The sequence below is a fragment of the Mustelus asterias genome, chromosome 22, assembly GCF_964213995.1.
Source record: "Mustelus asterias chromosome 22, sMusAst1.hap1.1, whole genome shotgun sequence".
In the NCBI taxonomy this organism is placed as follows: Eukaryota; Metazoa; Chordata; class Chondrichthyes; order Carcharhiniformes; family Triakidae; genus Mustelus; species Mustelus asterias.
The window spans coordinates 75,754,041-75,770,120 of NC_135822.1; the positions used below are offsets into that span (position 1 = coordinate 75,754,041).

General features: G+C 45.7%; 1 protein-coding gene across 1 annotated transcript in view; it reads left to right on the plus strand.

Annotated features, from left to right (window-relative positions):
- The window catches only part of piwil2 (piwi-like RNA-mediated gene silencing 2), a 91,358-nt gene that overhangs the window by 55,685 nt on the left and 19,593 nt on the right, over nucleotides 1-16,080 (plus strand). Inside the window, exons 14-17 of the mRNA XM_078239668.1 lie at nucleotides 470-610; nucleotides 1,916-2,029; nucleotides 7,652-7,840; nucleotides 9,342-9,443. Coding sequence (XP_078095794.1) covers nucleotides 470-610; nucleotides 1,916-2,029; nucleotides 7,652-7,840; nucleotides 9,342-9,443 — 546 coding nt within the window. The remainder of the gene's footprint in view (nucleotides 1-469; nucleotides 611-1,915; nucleotides 2,030-7,651; nucleotides 7,841-9,341; nucleotides 9,444-16,080) is intronic.

Below are 16,080 nucleotides of genomic sequence, written 5' to 3' on the forward strand. Positions count from 1 at the left end.
GAGTAGGCTGAAAGGGCCGAGTGGCCTTCTCCTCCTATGTTCCTCTCACTACCAAGCTGTAGAATTGCTATAAAATCCCAGCTGATTCACTCATTCCCTTTCGGGAAGGAAACTGCCCTATCTGCTCGAGCCTGTGGTGAGGAGATTATGCACTCTGGGACAAACTAGATGGGAGGTTTTCTGTTGGAAGTCTGCAGTAGATTGGAGTACTGCAGTAGATCCTTTGTTTTTATATTTCAGGTTTACGGGATTGACAGGTTCTCAATTTAATGTCTCAACCAAATGGCACTTGCGGCAGTGCTGCACACCCTTTGTCCTGCACTGTCGAGCATCAGCCATGATTTAAAATCCTTGAGTGGGACTTAAATCCACGATAACTTTCTGTCTCGGAGGCTTGGCCGACAATAGTCCAATATACAGTGATGTTTCTATTGGTGGTTATGATTCTGGGTTTTGTTTGAGTTTATAGGACTTGGCTGTGCAGGTTAACCTAAATCCAGAGCAACACCGCAGGGCTTTAGGAAAACTACTGAACAACCTCAAGAAAAATGCCGTAATCCAGGAGGATCTGGCACACTGGGGGCTGGTCATAGAAGATGATATTTATAAGGTGCGTACTTGTACTTTCCCTCGTAGGAAAGCAGCTTCCCAATCTGTTTTAAAAGTTTGAAGTTTATTTATTAGTCACAAGTAAGGCTTACATTAACATTGCAATGAAGTTACTGTGAAATTCCCCTCGTCGCCACAGTCCCAACGCCTGTTTGGGTCAAGGCACCCTAACCAGCACATCTTTCAGACGTGTGGGAGGAAACCGGGGCACCCGGAGGAAACCCACGCAGACACGGGGAGAAAGTGCAAACTCCACACAGACAGCGACCCAAGCTGGGAATTGAACCCGGGTCCCTGGTGCTGTGAGGCAGCAATGCTAACCACCGTGCCACCGTGCCGCCCCGGGTCCCTGGTGCTGTGAGGCAGCAGTGCTAATCACCGTGCCGCCCCGGGTCCCTGGTGCTGTGAGGCAGCAGTGCTAATCACCGTGTTGCCCCAATCTGAGAGCTCTGGGTGAGAGGGAAATGTCACCATACTGCAGTGTTGCAGGCTGGGTATATCCCCAGGCGGAGAAGGAGAGCCCAATTCCTGAGGTACTCATGCAGCACTGCGCAGTTCCATCTTGTTATACCGCAAAGCAGCTAGGTGTGGATTTGCCCATTCTCCATGGGATGAGTTTGGCGCTTATCCACAGGGGAACCTGGGGAATAGTGAGTCAGCCATCATCACCATGCACCATCAGTGTCAGGCTTGCCTTGGTGGAATCAGGCAACCACTTGCCCCTCTTGGTGCATGTTATGGAGAGATTCAAGAAAGAAAGACTCTTATATGTTTCTTTCAACAACCGTAGGAATTCCCAAAGCACTTCACAGCAATAAAGTAGTCTCTGTTAGAGTGTAGAAAATGTGGCAGTTTGCTCACCGCCTGATCCCAAACAGCAATTGACAAATGGCCCTTAAAAATTGATCAGAAGTCCAGGACTAACTCGAAATCAGATCCATCTGGGATTGGGTGGGGCCTTGGTTGAACTTCTCATCCTGAGAAGACAGCACCTCTGATAGTACAGCACCCCCTCAATACTGGCCCTGGAGCATCAGCCTCTGGAGTGAGGCTTGAACCCACTACGTGGCCCAGAAATGTGCTTGCCACCTACTGAGCCACAGCTGACACATTTCAAGATAAGAGAACACAAGAAGAAAAGGGACTCTATTTTTAAATTGGGACAGAGAAAGGTGAATGGAACCAGCGGTTAGTTAGTTACACACCATCATGAAAGGAAGTGTACCTTCAGATAGCAAATCAGACTGAATTATTCAGTTGTAAGTTAAATTGACTGTTTCTCCCCATTGGCTGAATCCTCTGATAGCTGGAGGGAAGAATCTTGCCTCCTGAGAAGATCATCGTGCGATACAAGTCATTTCCGAGTGGGACTGATGTTAACTGGTCCAGAGATGTTGTGCGAGAGAAAGTGATATCAGCGGTAAGCCCTGTGGGGAACAAATGCAGCTGCCTGTTACACATCTGATTGAAATTCTTGTTCCTTTCATAGCAGTAATCCATACATAAGCTGGGGTTTATTGATGTATTCGATTCAGTGATGAATCATCTAGAAATTACACCCTGGAAATAGACAGCTAAACCCTTCCAGTCCTTATTGGCATTTACTCACTTTTTAAAATTCATTCGAGGGACAAACAAACAAAGAACAATACAGCACAGGAACAGGCCCTTCGGCCCTCCCAGCCCATGCCGCTCCCTGGTCCAAACTAGACCATTCTTTTGTATCCCTCCATTCCCACTCCATTCATATGGCTGTCTCGATAAGTCTTAAATGTTCCCAGTGTGTCCGCCTCCACCACCTTGCCTGGCAGCGCATTCCAGGCCCCCACCACCCTCTTGTGTAAAATATGTCCTTCTGATATCTGTGACCCCTCGTGAACATCACCACCGACCTGGGGAAAAGCCTCCCACCGTTCACCCTATCTATGCCTTTCATAATTTTATACACCTCTATTAAGTCTCCCCTCATCCTCCGTCTTTCCAGGGAGAACAACCCCAGTTTACCCAATCTCTCCTCATAACTAAGCCCCTCCATACCAGGCAACATACTGGTAAACCTCCTCTGCACTCTCTCCAAAGCCTCCACGTCCTTCTGGTAGTGTGGCGACCAGAACTGGGCGCAGTATTCCAAATGCGGCCGAACCAACATTCTATACAACTGCAACATCAGACCCCAACTTTTATACTCTATGCCCCGTCCTATAAAGGCAAGCATGCCTTATTCACTACCTTCTCCACCTGTGACGTCACCTTCAAGTATCTGTGGACTTGCACACCCAGGTCCCTCTGCGTATCTACACCCTTTATGGTTCTGCCATTTATCATATAGCTCCTCCCTACATTATTTCTACCAAAATGCATCACTTCGCATTTATCAGGATTGAACTCCATCTGCCATTTCTTTGTCCAAATTTCCAGCCTATCTATATCCTTCTGTAGCTTCTGACAATGTTCCTCACTATCTGCAAGTCCTGCCAATTTTGTGTCGTCCGCAAACTTACTGATCATGTATTGCACATCCCGAGTTGGCCTTGGAGGGCAGTTGAGAGTCAACCACATTGCTGTGACTCTGGAGTCACATGTGGGCCAGACCGGGTAAGGACGGCAGATTTCCTTCCCTAAAGGACATTCGTGACCCAGATGGGTTTTTCCAACAATCGACAATGGTTTCATGGTAATCAGTGGATTCATAATTCCAGATATTTTTTATTGAATTCAAATTCCACCAGCTGCCATGGCGGGATTCGAGCCCGAGTTCCCAGAACGTTAGCTGAGTTTCTTGATTAATAGTCCAGTGATAATTCCACTAGGCCATCACCTCCCCACTGTTGCAGGCTTTGATGTCAACCTTTAAATTGATCACAACTTTACCCTTAAAGTAACCAGACCAAGTCATGGAGTTCTCTTAAACAGCTGTTTTAATCATGCTATATAGCTTGGACCCTGTTGAGCCACAGGTCACAGCCTGTAACTAGCCAGAGTGCAGAATTCAGAAATACATAAGCAATTATAGTTTCAAATTCGATTGCAGATAATTAGCATTTACCAATCACAGTATAGGAGTCCTCTCGATCCACTCAGTTATTGATTAAGGTTACATCATTCAGATATTAAAAATAATCACCTTACACTTAATTAAAATATGCAATCAGTGTTAAGACTTATCATGAGGAGTGTACATATTGCAGAGAAGGAGGTGCTGGAAGTCTTAAAAGTGCATCAAGGTAGATAAATCCCCGGGACCTGATGAAGTGTATCCCAGGACATTGTGGGAGGCTAGGGAGGAAATTGCGGTTTCCCGAGCCGAGATATTTGAATCATCGATAGTCACGGGTGAGGTGCCTGAAGATTGGAGGGTGGCAAATGTTGTACCTTTGTTTAAGAAGGGCTGCAGGGAAAAGCCTGGGAACTACAGGCCAGTGAGCCTCACATCTGTGGTGGGTAAATTGTTGGAAGGTATTTTGAGAGACAGGATCTACAGGCATTTAGAGAAGCAAGGACTGATTAGGGACAGTCAGCATAGCTTTGTGAGTGGAAAATCATGTCTCACAAATTTGATTGAGTTTTTTGAAGGGGTAACCAAGAAGGTAGATGAGGGCAGTGCAGTTGATGTTGTCTACATGGGCTTTCGCAAGGCCTTTGACAAGGTACCACATGGTAGGTTGTTGCATCAGGTTAAATCTCACGGGATCCAGGATGAGGTACCTAAATGGATACAAAATTGGCTTGATGACCAGCGATGTGCCTCAGGAATCGGTGCTGGGTCCACTGTTATTTGTCATTAGTATTAATGATTTGGACTAGAATTTAGGAAGCATGGTTAGTAAGTTTGCAGATGATACCGAGATTGGTGGCATAGTGGACAGTGAAGAAGGTTATCTCGGATTGCAAGGGGATCTTGATCAATTGGGCCAGTGGGCTAGCAAATGGCAGATGGAGTTTAATTTAGACAAATGCGAGGTGATGCATTTTGATAGATTGAACCAGGGCTGGACTTACTCAGTTAATGCTAGGCGTTGGGGAGAGTTACAGAACAAAGAGATCTAGGGGTACATGTTCATAGCTCCTTGAAAGTGGAGTCACAGGTGGACAGAGTGGTGAAGAAAGCATTCAGCATGCTTGGTTTCATTGGTCAGAACATTGATTACAGGAGTTGGGATGTCTTGTTGAAGTTGTACAAGACATTGGTAAGGCCACACTTGGAATACTGTGTACAGTTCTGGTCACCCTATTATAGAAAGTATATTATTAAACTAGAAAGAGTGCAGAAAAGATTTACTGGGATGCTACCGGGACTTGATGGATTGAATTATAAGGAGAGGCTGGATAGACTGGGACTTTTTTCTCTGGAGCATAGGAGGCTGAGGGGTGACCTTATAGAGATCTATAAAATAATGAGGGGCATAGATCAGCTAGATAGTCAATATCTTTTCCCAAAGGTAGGGGAGTCTAAAACTAGAGGGCATAGGTTTAAGGGGAGAGATACAAGAGTGCAGAGGGTCATTTTTTCACACACAGGGTGGTGAGTGTCTAGAACAAGCCGCCAGAGGTAGCAGTAGAAGCGGGTACAATTTTGACTTTTAAAAAGCTTTTAGACGGTTACATGGGTAAGATGGGTATAGAGGGATATGGGCCAAACGCGGGCAATTGGGATTAGCTTATGGGTTTTTAAAAAAAAGGGCGGCATGGACAAGTTGGACTGAAGGGCCTGTTTCCATGCTGTAAACCTCTATGACTATGTTAGCTAATCTAATCCATCTATCCAGTCAAAGGTAGGGTTCTGAAGACTGTGGAGGAACAGAGAGATCTTGGGGTCCATATCCACAGATCTCTAAAGGTTGCCACTCAAGTGGATAGAGCTGTGAAGAAGGCCTATAGTGTGTTAGCTTTTATTAACAGGGGGTTGGAGTTTAAGAGCCGTGGGGTTATGCTGCAACTGTACAGACCTTGGTGAGACCACATTTGGAATATTGTGTGCAGTTCTGGTCACCTCACTATAAGAAGGATGTGGAAGCGCTGGAAAGAGTGCAGAGGAGATTTACCAGGATGCTGCCTGGTTTGGAGGGTAGGTCTTATGAGGAAAGGTTGAGGGAGCTAGGGCTGTTCTCTCTGGAGCGGAGGAGGCTGAGGGGAGACTTAATAGAGGTTTATAAAATGATGAAGCGGGTAGATAGAGTGAACGTTCAAAGACTCTTTCATCGGGTGGATGGAGCTATTACAAGGGGGCATAACTATAGGGTTCGTGGTGGGAGATATAGGAAGGATATCAGAGGTAGGTTCTTTACGCAGAGTGGTTGGGGTGTGGAATGGACTGCCTGCAGTGATAGTGGAGTCAGACACTTTAGGAACATTTAAGCGGTTATTGGATAGGCACATGGAGCACGGCAGGATGATAGGGAGTGGGATAGCTTGATCTTGGTTTCAGATAAAGCTCGGCACAACATCGTGGGCCGAAGGGCCTGTTCTGTGCTGTACTGTTCTATGTTCTATATTGTTACAAGTTAGCATTGTCCCAGTGTGTGCCTGTGAATATCACTCCCTTTTTCCAGTTCCAGGTGTCTGATAGAATGAATTTTCTCAGGCTGATGGCCTTGGTGCTTATCTCTGAAAACTTTTAGAAGAGGACCTTTGTTTTCATAGCAGCTTCTGTGTTTTTTAACCTTGTGTGATTATTAACCCTTTCAGTAAAGAACGTGTTGGCATGACATTGAGATACTGCATAAGTGTGCAGATGAGTTGCTTATGAAGTAACTGATATGCAGGAAACCTGTCCAAAATCAACCCATTCAAGGGTTTGAAAGTGCTTACAATTATGCATTTAAGAAGAAGTCTCAGACGTGCATACCCATGCATGCATTTAGTCCGAATCACAGTTCTAGATGACAGATTCCCTTCCCACCTGTATCCAGGGTTGAAGTTGGCCTAGTTTCTGACTCCACCACTGTTCCTGAAGTGCTTTCATATGTAGAACTCCAGAGCGCAATTTTATCGCTTTGGGTGGCACAGTGATTAGCACTGCTGCCTCACAGGGCCAGGGACTCGGGTTCAATTCCAGCCTTCCGTGACTCCGGTTTCCTCCCACACTCCAATGATGTGTGGTTTAGGTTGATTGATCCATGCTAAATTGCCCCTTCGTGTCAAGGGGATTTGCAGAGTAAATATATGGGGTTCCAGGGATAGGGCTTGGATAGAATTGTTGTCAGTGCAGGCTGGATGGGCCGAATGGCCTCTTCCTGCACTGTACGGATTCTATGATTTAGGAGTGCACAAGGCTGCCAAGCTTTAAATCTATTCTCGACCTCTTTCTGACCTCCGTCTTGATTGGTGTCATGAGTTTAGTGCTTAAAATTTCCATCTCTTATAAACTCCAGAATTAAACAAGTTCTTGATGCTACGAGTGACCTGCAAGATCATCTGATCTGGACCCATCTGTACTTGGTTTTCACTGGTTTCAGTGGTACTAAATACAATATTAAATTGGTTAAACTTTGAACTTTCCCATGCACTTACAATGTGAAATATGGAGTAAAAGTAATGCTTGGGATTGGGAGATGGAGCAGGTACGAGGCACATCGGCTTTTTAAAAACCTGGATATAGACAAAGCCTTTCACAACCTCCCGATTATGCAAAGCCCTTCACAGCTGATGAAATGTTTTTAAAGTGCAGTCACTTATAACATTGGACACAGAGTTGCCAGGCTACACACAGCAATCTTCCACAGAAATGACCAGATGATAGCTTTTTTAACGAGTTGTTTGAGGGTTAATTATTGGCCAGGAATAATGTTCTGTGTGGGGGAACTCCTTTGCTCTTCCACAAATGCCAAAGAAACTTTACATCCACTTGAAAGGTCACATAGGGCCTCAGTTCAACATCAGATCCAAAAGATGGCACCCTGTGAGAGAGCAGCACTGAAATGTGGGCCTAGATTTTGTGCTTAGCATAGAGTGGGACTTAAACCCACAACTTCATGCAAAAGCAGAAGGAGTTTTCTTTCTAAAATGCTACTGCTGAATGTTGGCTTTCTTGCTTTGAGCACAGGCCCCGTTACACTGCTGGGCTCTCTTTTACACCAAGCAAAGTGCCACACATGCCAAGGATCTGGTCAACTTTATGTCCAAGGTGGCAGAACCCATTGGAATGCCCTTCCAGCAGCCTGCGTACATTGAGCTCAAGGATGATCGCACACAGACCTATATCCGAACGCTACAGTCGCACTTGGAGAGCAACGTAAGTTCCAAGTTACTCTTTGCACTTTTATGTTTCAGTTGGAACTAACCTCCTGTTCTCAGCAGTGTATTATCTGTGTGCAGCTGTATAGGACAATTTACTGACTCCACTGAGTCAGGAAGGTCGGACAAAACATGCTTACAAATTCAAGCGCAGGTAAGTTGGTGTGGAGTGATAATCTGCCACTCTGAGGAAGTTATGACCCACTGTCTTTCAGACCAGACATTAAGCCATGTCTGTCCTTTCAGGTGGTCATAGAGAGCCCCGTCACAGGAGAGTTTGCCAGTTTCTCCCCGGTATTTATGCCTCAACTGCAAAGGCAGATTCAACAAGCGTTTGACTATCTGTGGCGTTGTGCTGCTGAAATTGGATGCCCTGTTTGCATCCGCAGCAATAATTCCAGTTCCAAAGACACTAGCTGCAGCAAATTAATGCCTGTGGGATGTCCTGAGGATGTGAAAGACACGAGCAACTGCAGTTTATTTCCCCCGTCTCTGGAGCTTTAGAAATACCAAACTGTTCCATTAAAGGCTTTGGTGAAGACAAATTGGGGCTGAGTAGGAGAAGCTGAACTTTGGGCCTCCCATGCTGTTAGTGGATATGTCAGTACTCACCCCTGAACCTGGCAGTGGAGGATGGGTTTTATTGTCCTGTCACTGTTGTGATGATACTGGGCTGCTTTGATATATTTTATGTTTAAAGTGGGGTTGCTTTAAGCGGAAGTGCTTTGTTACAAGAGCCCATTTGTCTGCTAAACAGGTAGCAAGTGGCTAAGAACACACACTAATTATTGATTTGAGCTAGGGAAGTAATGGATCTTTTGTTTATTTAGGTTCTCCTGAGATAATAGACTCGGTATGCAGAGTCTTATGTGAATTTTGATTTGGATAGTTGACAGGGATAGAGTCATGTGATTAATGGGAGGAGCTAAGCTTGTAGGAAAGAGTTTCAAATTCATTTTAAGCCAAGAATAGTTGCTGCCTGGGCTGCCAAGAGAAAGCAATGTCTCTCTTTCTCCAAGGGCTTTCTGAAAGCTCCAAGCCTGATAACGTAAACCAAAGCAAGTATCCCTGTGTTTTGCTCAACTTATAACTCACCATTGCTCAAGAGGGGTTTAAGTCTGTCAATGAAATATTGCTTGATTGGTTAGCAGTTAAGGATTGTGTTTTGTCATATTTAAGTACTGTTCAATTGTTAAAAGTTAAGCTAATTCATTTGTTACAGTTAAACTGTGTTCAATAAAGTTTGTTTTGATAAAAGCTTCCTGGTCTGTCAGTGGAACCACGCCTGGAGTGAAATATGTTATCCTCCCACTGATGCCGAAGTAGAAAAGTTGTTGGAGTCTAGTATGGCTTCATCATAAAGCTTGGGGTTTCTGATCTGGTACCCTAACACTCATCAAGTCCAAAACATCATTAAAGGTGGAACAAATCAAATAATGCTGCCACAGTGAAATTTCAGATCAATTTAACAATGTCACACTTGTGTTTCACGTTCGCAGGGCTTGGTTAAGATTGTAGTGTGTATTGTGACTGGAAACCGTGACGACCTGTACCACGCCATTAAGAAACTCTGCTGTGTGCAATTTCCGGTCTCCTCACAGGTAGGCGTTAATTTGCTGGACAGCTGGAAGATCCTGATGATGGTGGAAATAACCTTATTCACACGCATCTTCTGAAGCCTTGACATTCCACTGTTGTCAATGGGCAGCAATTGTCCCTGAAACTGCACTGTCTCAGTGTAATGTCCGATCTGTGTGAGGGGTTGTGGGTTTTAAACAAAAATAAGGATGTGGTTTGCACACACCCATTCAAACTAACAATTGATATATTCCCTGTACAGAGAACAAACTGAAAGTCAAACAGCCGCCTCTGTCAACACCCTAACGACATCACCATCAAATCAGGCGACCATCTCTTAAAGCATTGCTGCCTCACAGCACCGGGGACCCAGCTTCGATTCCCGGCTTGGGTCACTATGTGGAGTTTGCATATTTTCCCCGTGTCTGCATGGGTTTCCTCCGGGTGCTCCAGTTTCTTCCCACAGTCCAGAGATGTGCAGGTTAGGTGCATTGACTATGCTAAATTGAACCTAGTGTCAGGGGGACTAGCTAGGGTTACGGGGATAGGGCGTGGGTGAGATTGTGATCGGTGCAGACTCAATGGGCCGAATGGCCTCCAGCACTGTAGGATTCTATGATTCTATAACCCTTTTTAATATATTACAGTCCGGGATTAGTGTTGAGCAGTTGCTGTACAACATATTAAAAGGAGCAGTAGAGGACATTCAGCCTCGAGCTTTTCCGATCAAATGATAGCTAATGTCTAATTCCACTTTGTTTATTATGATGTGGAGATGGTGTTGTGAGACTTCTGACTTTATTTACCCACCGTAGTTTCATACCTCTTCAAGCGAAGTTGGAAGTGGAAATGGAACTTTGTGCGTCACATGGAAGTGTAAGTGACTGTGAAGAAAAAAGGAACAGACTGATCAAATCTTGAAGGATCTGGATAGACTGAGGAGCTGGGTTGAGGAGGGGCAGACATCATTGAGCACTGTCAAATGCAAGTCACGCAGTTGAGAATGAATGATGACCAGTTGGACAAGGCAGTGATGCAGTAGTGACTGCCTAAGGGCAAGTTCCTCTGCTTCTTTGTCCAAGCCCCTCAGTCTTGTTCTTCAATGAACGCTATGACTAGGGGAAAGAATACATGAGGTGAATGAATACATCGAGGTGTGACCTTCCTTGTGTGGTTATAAGAAACAACCCGCCCCCTTCCCCAAGAATCCTGTAAGCGACTGTTGACCCTTGAGGTTCTAGCTTATCACTGCCATCACTGTCTCTCCGCATGCTTCAACCTTTCATCCCCGGAATCAATCTGGTGAATCTCCTCTGAACTGCCTCCAGTGCCACCACATCCATCCTCAAATAAGAAGACCAAAACTGGACACAATACTCCAGATTTGCATGTGATACAAAGTTGGGTGGGAGGGTGAGCTGTGAGGATGATGCAGAGATGCTTCAGCGTGATTTGGACAGGCTGAGTGAGTGGGCCTCTGCATGACAGATGCAGGATAATGAGGATAAATGTGAGGTTATCCATTTGATAGCAATAATCAGAAAACAGATTGAGTGCAAATTGAGAGACAGGATACTCAACGAGACCTTGGAGTCCTCATGCGTCAGTCGCTGAAAGTAAGCACGCAGATACAGCAGGCAGTGAAGAAGGCAAATGGTATGTTGGTCTTCATTGCGAGAGGATTTGAGTATAGGAATAGGGATGTTTTTCTGCTAATGTATAGGGCGTTGGTGAGGCCACACCTGGAGTATTGTTTGCAGTTTTGGTGTCCTTATCTGAGGAAGGATGTTCTTGCTATAGAGGGAGTACAGCAAAGGTTTACCAGCCTGATTCCTGGGATGGCAGGTCTGTCCTATGGGGAGACACCAGGTCGGTTAAGATTATATTCACTGGAGTTTAGAGTGAGAGGGGATCTCAAAGACATTTATAAAATTCTAACAGGGTTAGACAGAGTAGATTCAGAAAGAATGTTCCCAATGGTGGGGGAGTCCAGAACTAGGGGTCATAATTTGAGGATAGGGGATAAACCTTTTAGAACTGAGGTAAGGGGAAATTTCTTCACCCAGAGGGTGGTGAATGTGTGGATTTCACTAACACAGAATGTAGTTGAGGCCAAAACATTGTCTGATTTCAAAAGAAATTAGATATAGCTCTTGGAGCAGGCTGAGGGTAAGAGAGTGGGTTTTCTGACTGTAATTAATTATTTATTTTTTCAGTTAATTTTGGGTTTAAAATCGGAGGTTTTTTTCAAAACCGGAAGTCAGGCCAGGGGAAGTTTTTGGAGGGTTTAAAAAGGGCTTACCTTGGAGGTTCAGCTTCATTGTTCCCAGGAGCAGGCTGAGGGTAAGAGAGTGGGTTTTCTGACTGTAATTAATTATTTATTTTTTCAGTTAATTTTGGGTTTAAAATCGGAGGTTTTTTTCAAAACCGGAAGTCAGGCCAGGAGAGGCCAGGGGAAGTTTTTGGAGGGTTTAAAAAGGGCTTACCTTGGAGGTTCAGCTTCATTGTTCCCAGGAACAGGCTGAGGGTAAGAGAGTGGGTTTTCTGACTGTAATTAATTATTTATTTTTTCAGTTAATTTTGGGTTTAAAATCGGAGGTTTTTTTCAAAACCGGAAGTCAGGCCAGGGGAAGTTTTTGGAGGGTTTAAAAGTGCACCAAAGTATACAGCGGGCAGCAGAGTGAGTGGGAAGTTGAGTGAGCTGTCAGGGCTTTGGCTCACAGGGCTTGGACGAGCAGGGGTGAGTTTTTGTTTCCTTACACTCTTATTAACTTTTCACTGTCTTACTTGACATAAAGTGTCCAGTATGAGTGTGAAACCAGTGTGTTGTTCCCAGTGTAGGATGTGGGAGGTCCTGGAGGCATCTTGCCTCCCGGACATCCACATCTGTGAGGGGTGTGTCGAGCTGCGGTTCCTGAGGGACCGTGTTAGGGAGCTGGAACTACAGCTCGAGGATCTTAGGCTGATGAGGGAGAATGAGGAGGTGATAGACAAGAGCTATCATCAGGTGGTCACACCAGGGCCACGGGAGGAGGCCAAGTGGGTGACGGCCAGGAAGGGTAAGGCTAGGGTGGTTGAGAGCACCCCGGTGGATTTGCCCCTGCACAACAAGTACTCCTGCTTGAGTACTGCTGGGGGGGACAGCCCGCCTGGGGGAAGCAGCAGTGGCCGTGTCTCCGCAGTGGAGTGCAGCCCTGTAACTCAGAGGGCTAAGGAGAAGAGGAGGAAGGCGGTATTAATCGGGGACTCGATGGTGAAGGGGACAGACAGGCGTTTCTGCGGAGGTAGGCGGGATTCTCGCATGGTGGTCTGCCTCCCTGGGGCCGGGATCCAGGATGTCGCTAGTCGCGTCCCGGAAATCCTGAGGTGGGAGGGAGAGGAGCCTGAGGTAGCGGTACATATTGGTACCGCTGATGTGGGTAGGAAGGGAGAAGGGGTCATGAAAAGGGAGTACAGGGAATTAGGGAGACAGCTGAGAAAGAGGAAAGCAAAGGTAGTAATCTCAGGATTACTGCCTGTGCCACGGGAAGGTGAGGGCAGGAATGGAGTGAGGTGGAGGATGAATGTGTGGCTGAGGGACTGGTGCAGGGGGCAGGGATTCAGGTTCCTGGACCATTGGGACCTCTTTAGGGGCAGGGGTGATCTGTATACAAAAAACGGGTGGAACTTGAATCACACGGGGACCAATATCCTGGCCGGTAGGTTGGCTAAGGCTACTGGGGAGAATTTAAACTAGATAGGTTGGGGGGAGGGGAGCTAGAAGAGTTGACTAGGATCAAGGAACTAATTGATGGGGGGGAGGATGCAGGGGTAAGGGGAATTACAAAATTAATGGTAGAGGAGAGGGTGCAAGTGAATGAAGGCGGTAATTTAGATAAGGGAGTAGAGGGAGAGGGTGTTCGCGACTCATCAAAGCGGGTCCAGATAAAAGCTGGAATAAGGACACTTTGCCTGAATGCACGAAGCATTCGGAACAAGGTGAATGAGTTGATGGTGCAAATCAGCACAAGTGGGTACGATCTAGTGGCCATTACAGAAACGTGGCTGAAAGGTGACCAGGACTGGGAGATGAATATCCAGGGGTATCAGGCGTTTAGGAAGAATAGACAGGAAGGAAAAGGTGGTGGGGTCGCGCTATTAATAAGAGATAATATCAGGGTAGTACTGAGGGATGACATAGGCTCTGAGGAACAAAACGTGGAATCGTTATGGGTAGAGATGAGGAATAGTAGAGGGAGAAAGACACTAGTAGGTGTGGTATATAGGCCCCCGAATAATAATGTTGAGGTAGGGAGGGCACTAAACAAGCAGATAAGGGATGCGTGTAAAAACGGAACGGCAATAATCATGGGGGACTTCAACATGCACATTGACTGGCAGACTCAAGTCGGTAAGGGTGGAATGGAGGAAGAGTTCTTAGAATGCTGTCGGGATAGTTTCCTTGAACAGCATGTTACGGAACCGACGAGGGAACGAGCTATTTTGGATCTGGTATTGTGTAACAAGGTAGGTAGAATTAAGGATCTTATTGTGAAGGACCCTCTTGGGTCTAGTGACCACAATATGGTTGAATTTCTGATTCAGATGGAAGAGGAGAAAGTTTGGTCTCAAACCAGTGTCCTCTGTTTGAACAGAGGGAAATATGATAGGATGAGGGATGAATTGGCTAAGGTAGACTGGGAGAGCAGGCTGGCAGGTAGGACAGCTGAGGAACAGTGGAGGATTTTTAAGGAGATCCTTTTCAGTTCTCAGCAAAAATATATTCCAGCAAAAAACAAGGATTGTAAGAAAAGGGAGAACCAGCCGTGGATAACGAAGGAAATAAAGGAGAGTATTAAAATAAAAACAGCTGCGTACAGAGTGGCCAAAAATAGTGGAGAAACAAGTGATTGGGAAAAATTTAAGAAACAACAAAGAGAGACTAAGAAAGCGATAAAGAAAGGAAGGATAGACTATGAAGCTAGGCTAGCAATTAATATAAAAAATGATAGTAAAAGTTTTTATAAATATATAAAACGGAATAGAGTGGCTAGAGTGAATGTTGGACCCTTGGAGGACGAGAAGGGGGAGTTAATCGTGGGAAATGAGGATATGGCTGAGTCTTTAAATAAGTTTTTTGTGTCGGTCTTCACGGTGGAGGACACAAATAGTTTGCCAAATATTAACGATAGAGGGTTGGCAGCAGGAGAAATACTTAATACGATTAATGTTACCAGAGAGGCAGTGCTGGGTAGACTAATGGGACTGAAGGTGGACAAGTCCCCGGGTCCGGATGGAATGCATCCCAGGGTATTGAAAGAAATGTCAGAGGTAATAGTGGATGCGTTAGTGATTATTTATCAAAACTCGTTGCATTCTGGGGTAGTGCCGGTTGATTGGAAAACGGCTAATGTTACGCCGCTGTTTAAAAAAGGAAGGAGACAAAAGGCGGGTAACTAGGCCGGTCAGCTTAACGTCTGTAGTAGGGAAAATGCTGGAATCCATTATTAAAGAGGAGAGAGCAGGGCATCTGGATAGAAATGGTTCGATCAATCAGACGCAGCATGGATTCATGAGGGGAAAGTCGTGCTTGACGAACATGTTGGATTTTTATGAAGATGTGACGAGGGCGGTTGATGGAGGAGAACCGGTGGATGCGGTGTTTTTGGATTTCCAAAAGGCGTTTGATAAGGTGCCCCATAAAAGGCTGCTGAAGAAGATTAGGGCACACGGAGTTGGGGGTAGTGTGTTAAAGTGGATTGGGGACTGGCTATCCGACAGGAAGCAAAGAGTCGGAATAAATGGGTGTTTTTCCGGTTGGAGGAAGGTAACTAGTGGCGTGCCGCAGGGATCGGTACTCGGGCCGTAACTGTTTACCATTTATATAGATGATCTGGAGGAGGGGACGGAGTGTAGGGTAACGAAGTTTGCAGACGACACAAAGATAAGTGGAAAAGTGAATCGTGTGGAGGACGGAGAAGATCTGCAGAGAGATTTGGACAGGCTGAGTGAGTGGGCGAGGATATGGCAAATGGAGTATAACGTTGATAAATGCGAGGTTATACACTTTGGAGGAAATAATAACAAATGGGATTACTATCTCAATGGAAACAAATTAAAACATGCTACCGTGCAAAGGGACCTGGGGGTCCTTGTGCATGAGACGCAAAAGCCCAGTCTGCAGGTACAACAGGTGATCAAGAAGGCAAATGGGATGTTGGCCTATATTGCGAGGGGGATAGAATATAAAAGCAGGGATGTCTTGATGCACCTGTACAGGGCATTGGTGAGGCCGCAGCTGGAATACTGTGTGCAGTATTGGTCCCCTTATATGAGGAAGGATATATTGGCATTGGAGGGAGTGCAGAGAAGGTTCACCAGGTTGATACCGGAGATGAGGGGTTTGGATTATGAGGAGAGGCTGAGGAGATTGGGTTTGTACTCGTTGGAGTTTAGAAGGATGAGGGGGGATCTTATGGAGACTTATAAGATAATGCGGGGTCTGGATAGGGTGGAGGCGGAGAGATTCTTTCCACTTAGTAAGGAAGTTAAAACTAGAGGACACAGCCTCAAAATAAAGGGGGGTCGGTTTAAGACAGAGTTGAGGAGGATCTTCTTCTCCCAGAGGGTGGTGAATCTCTGGAATTCTCTGCCCACTGAGGTGGTGGAGGCTACCTCGCT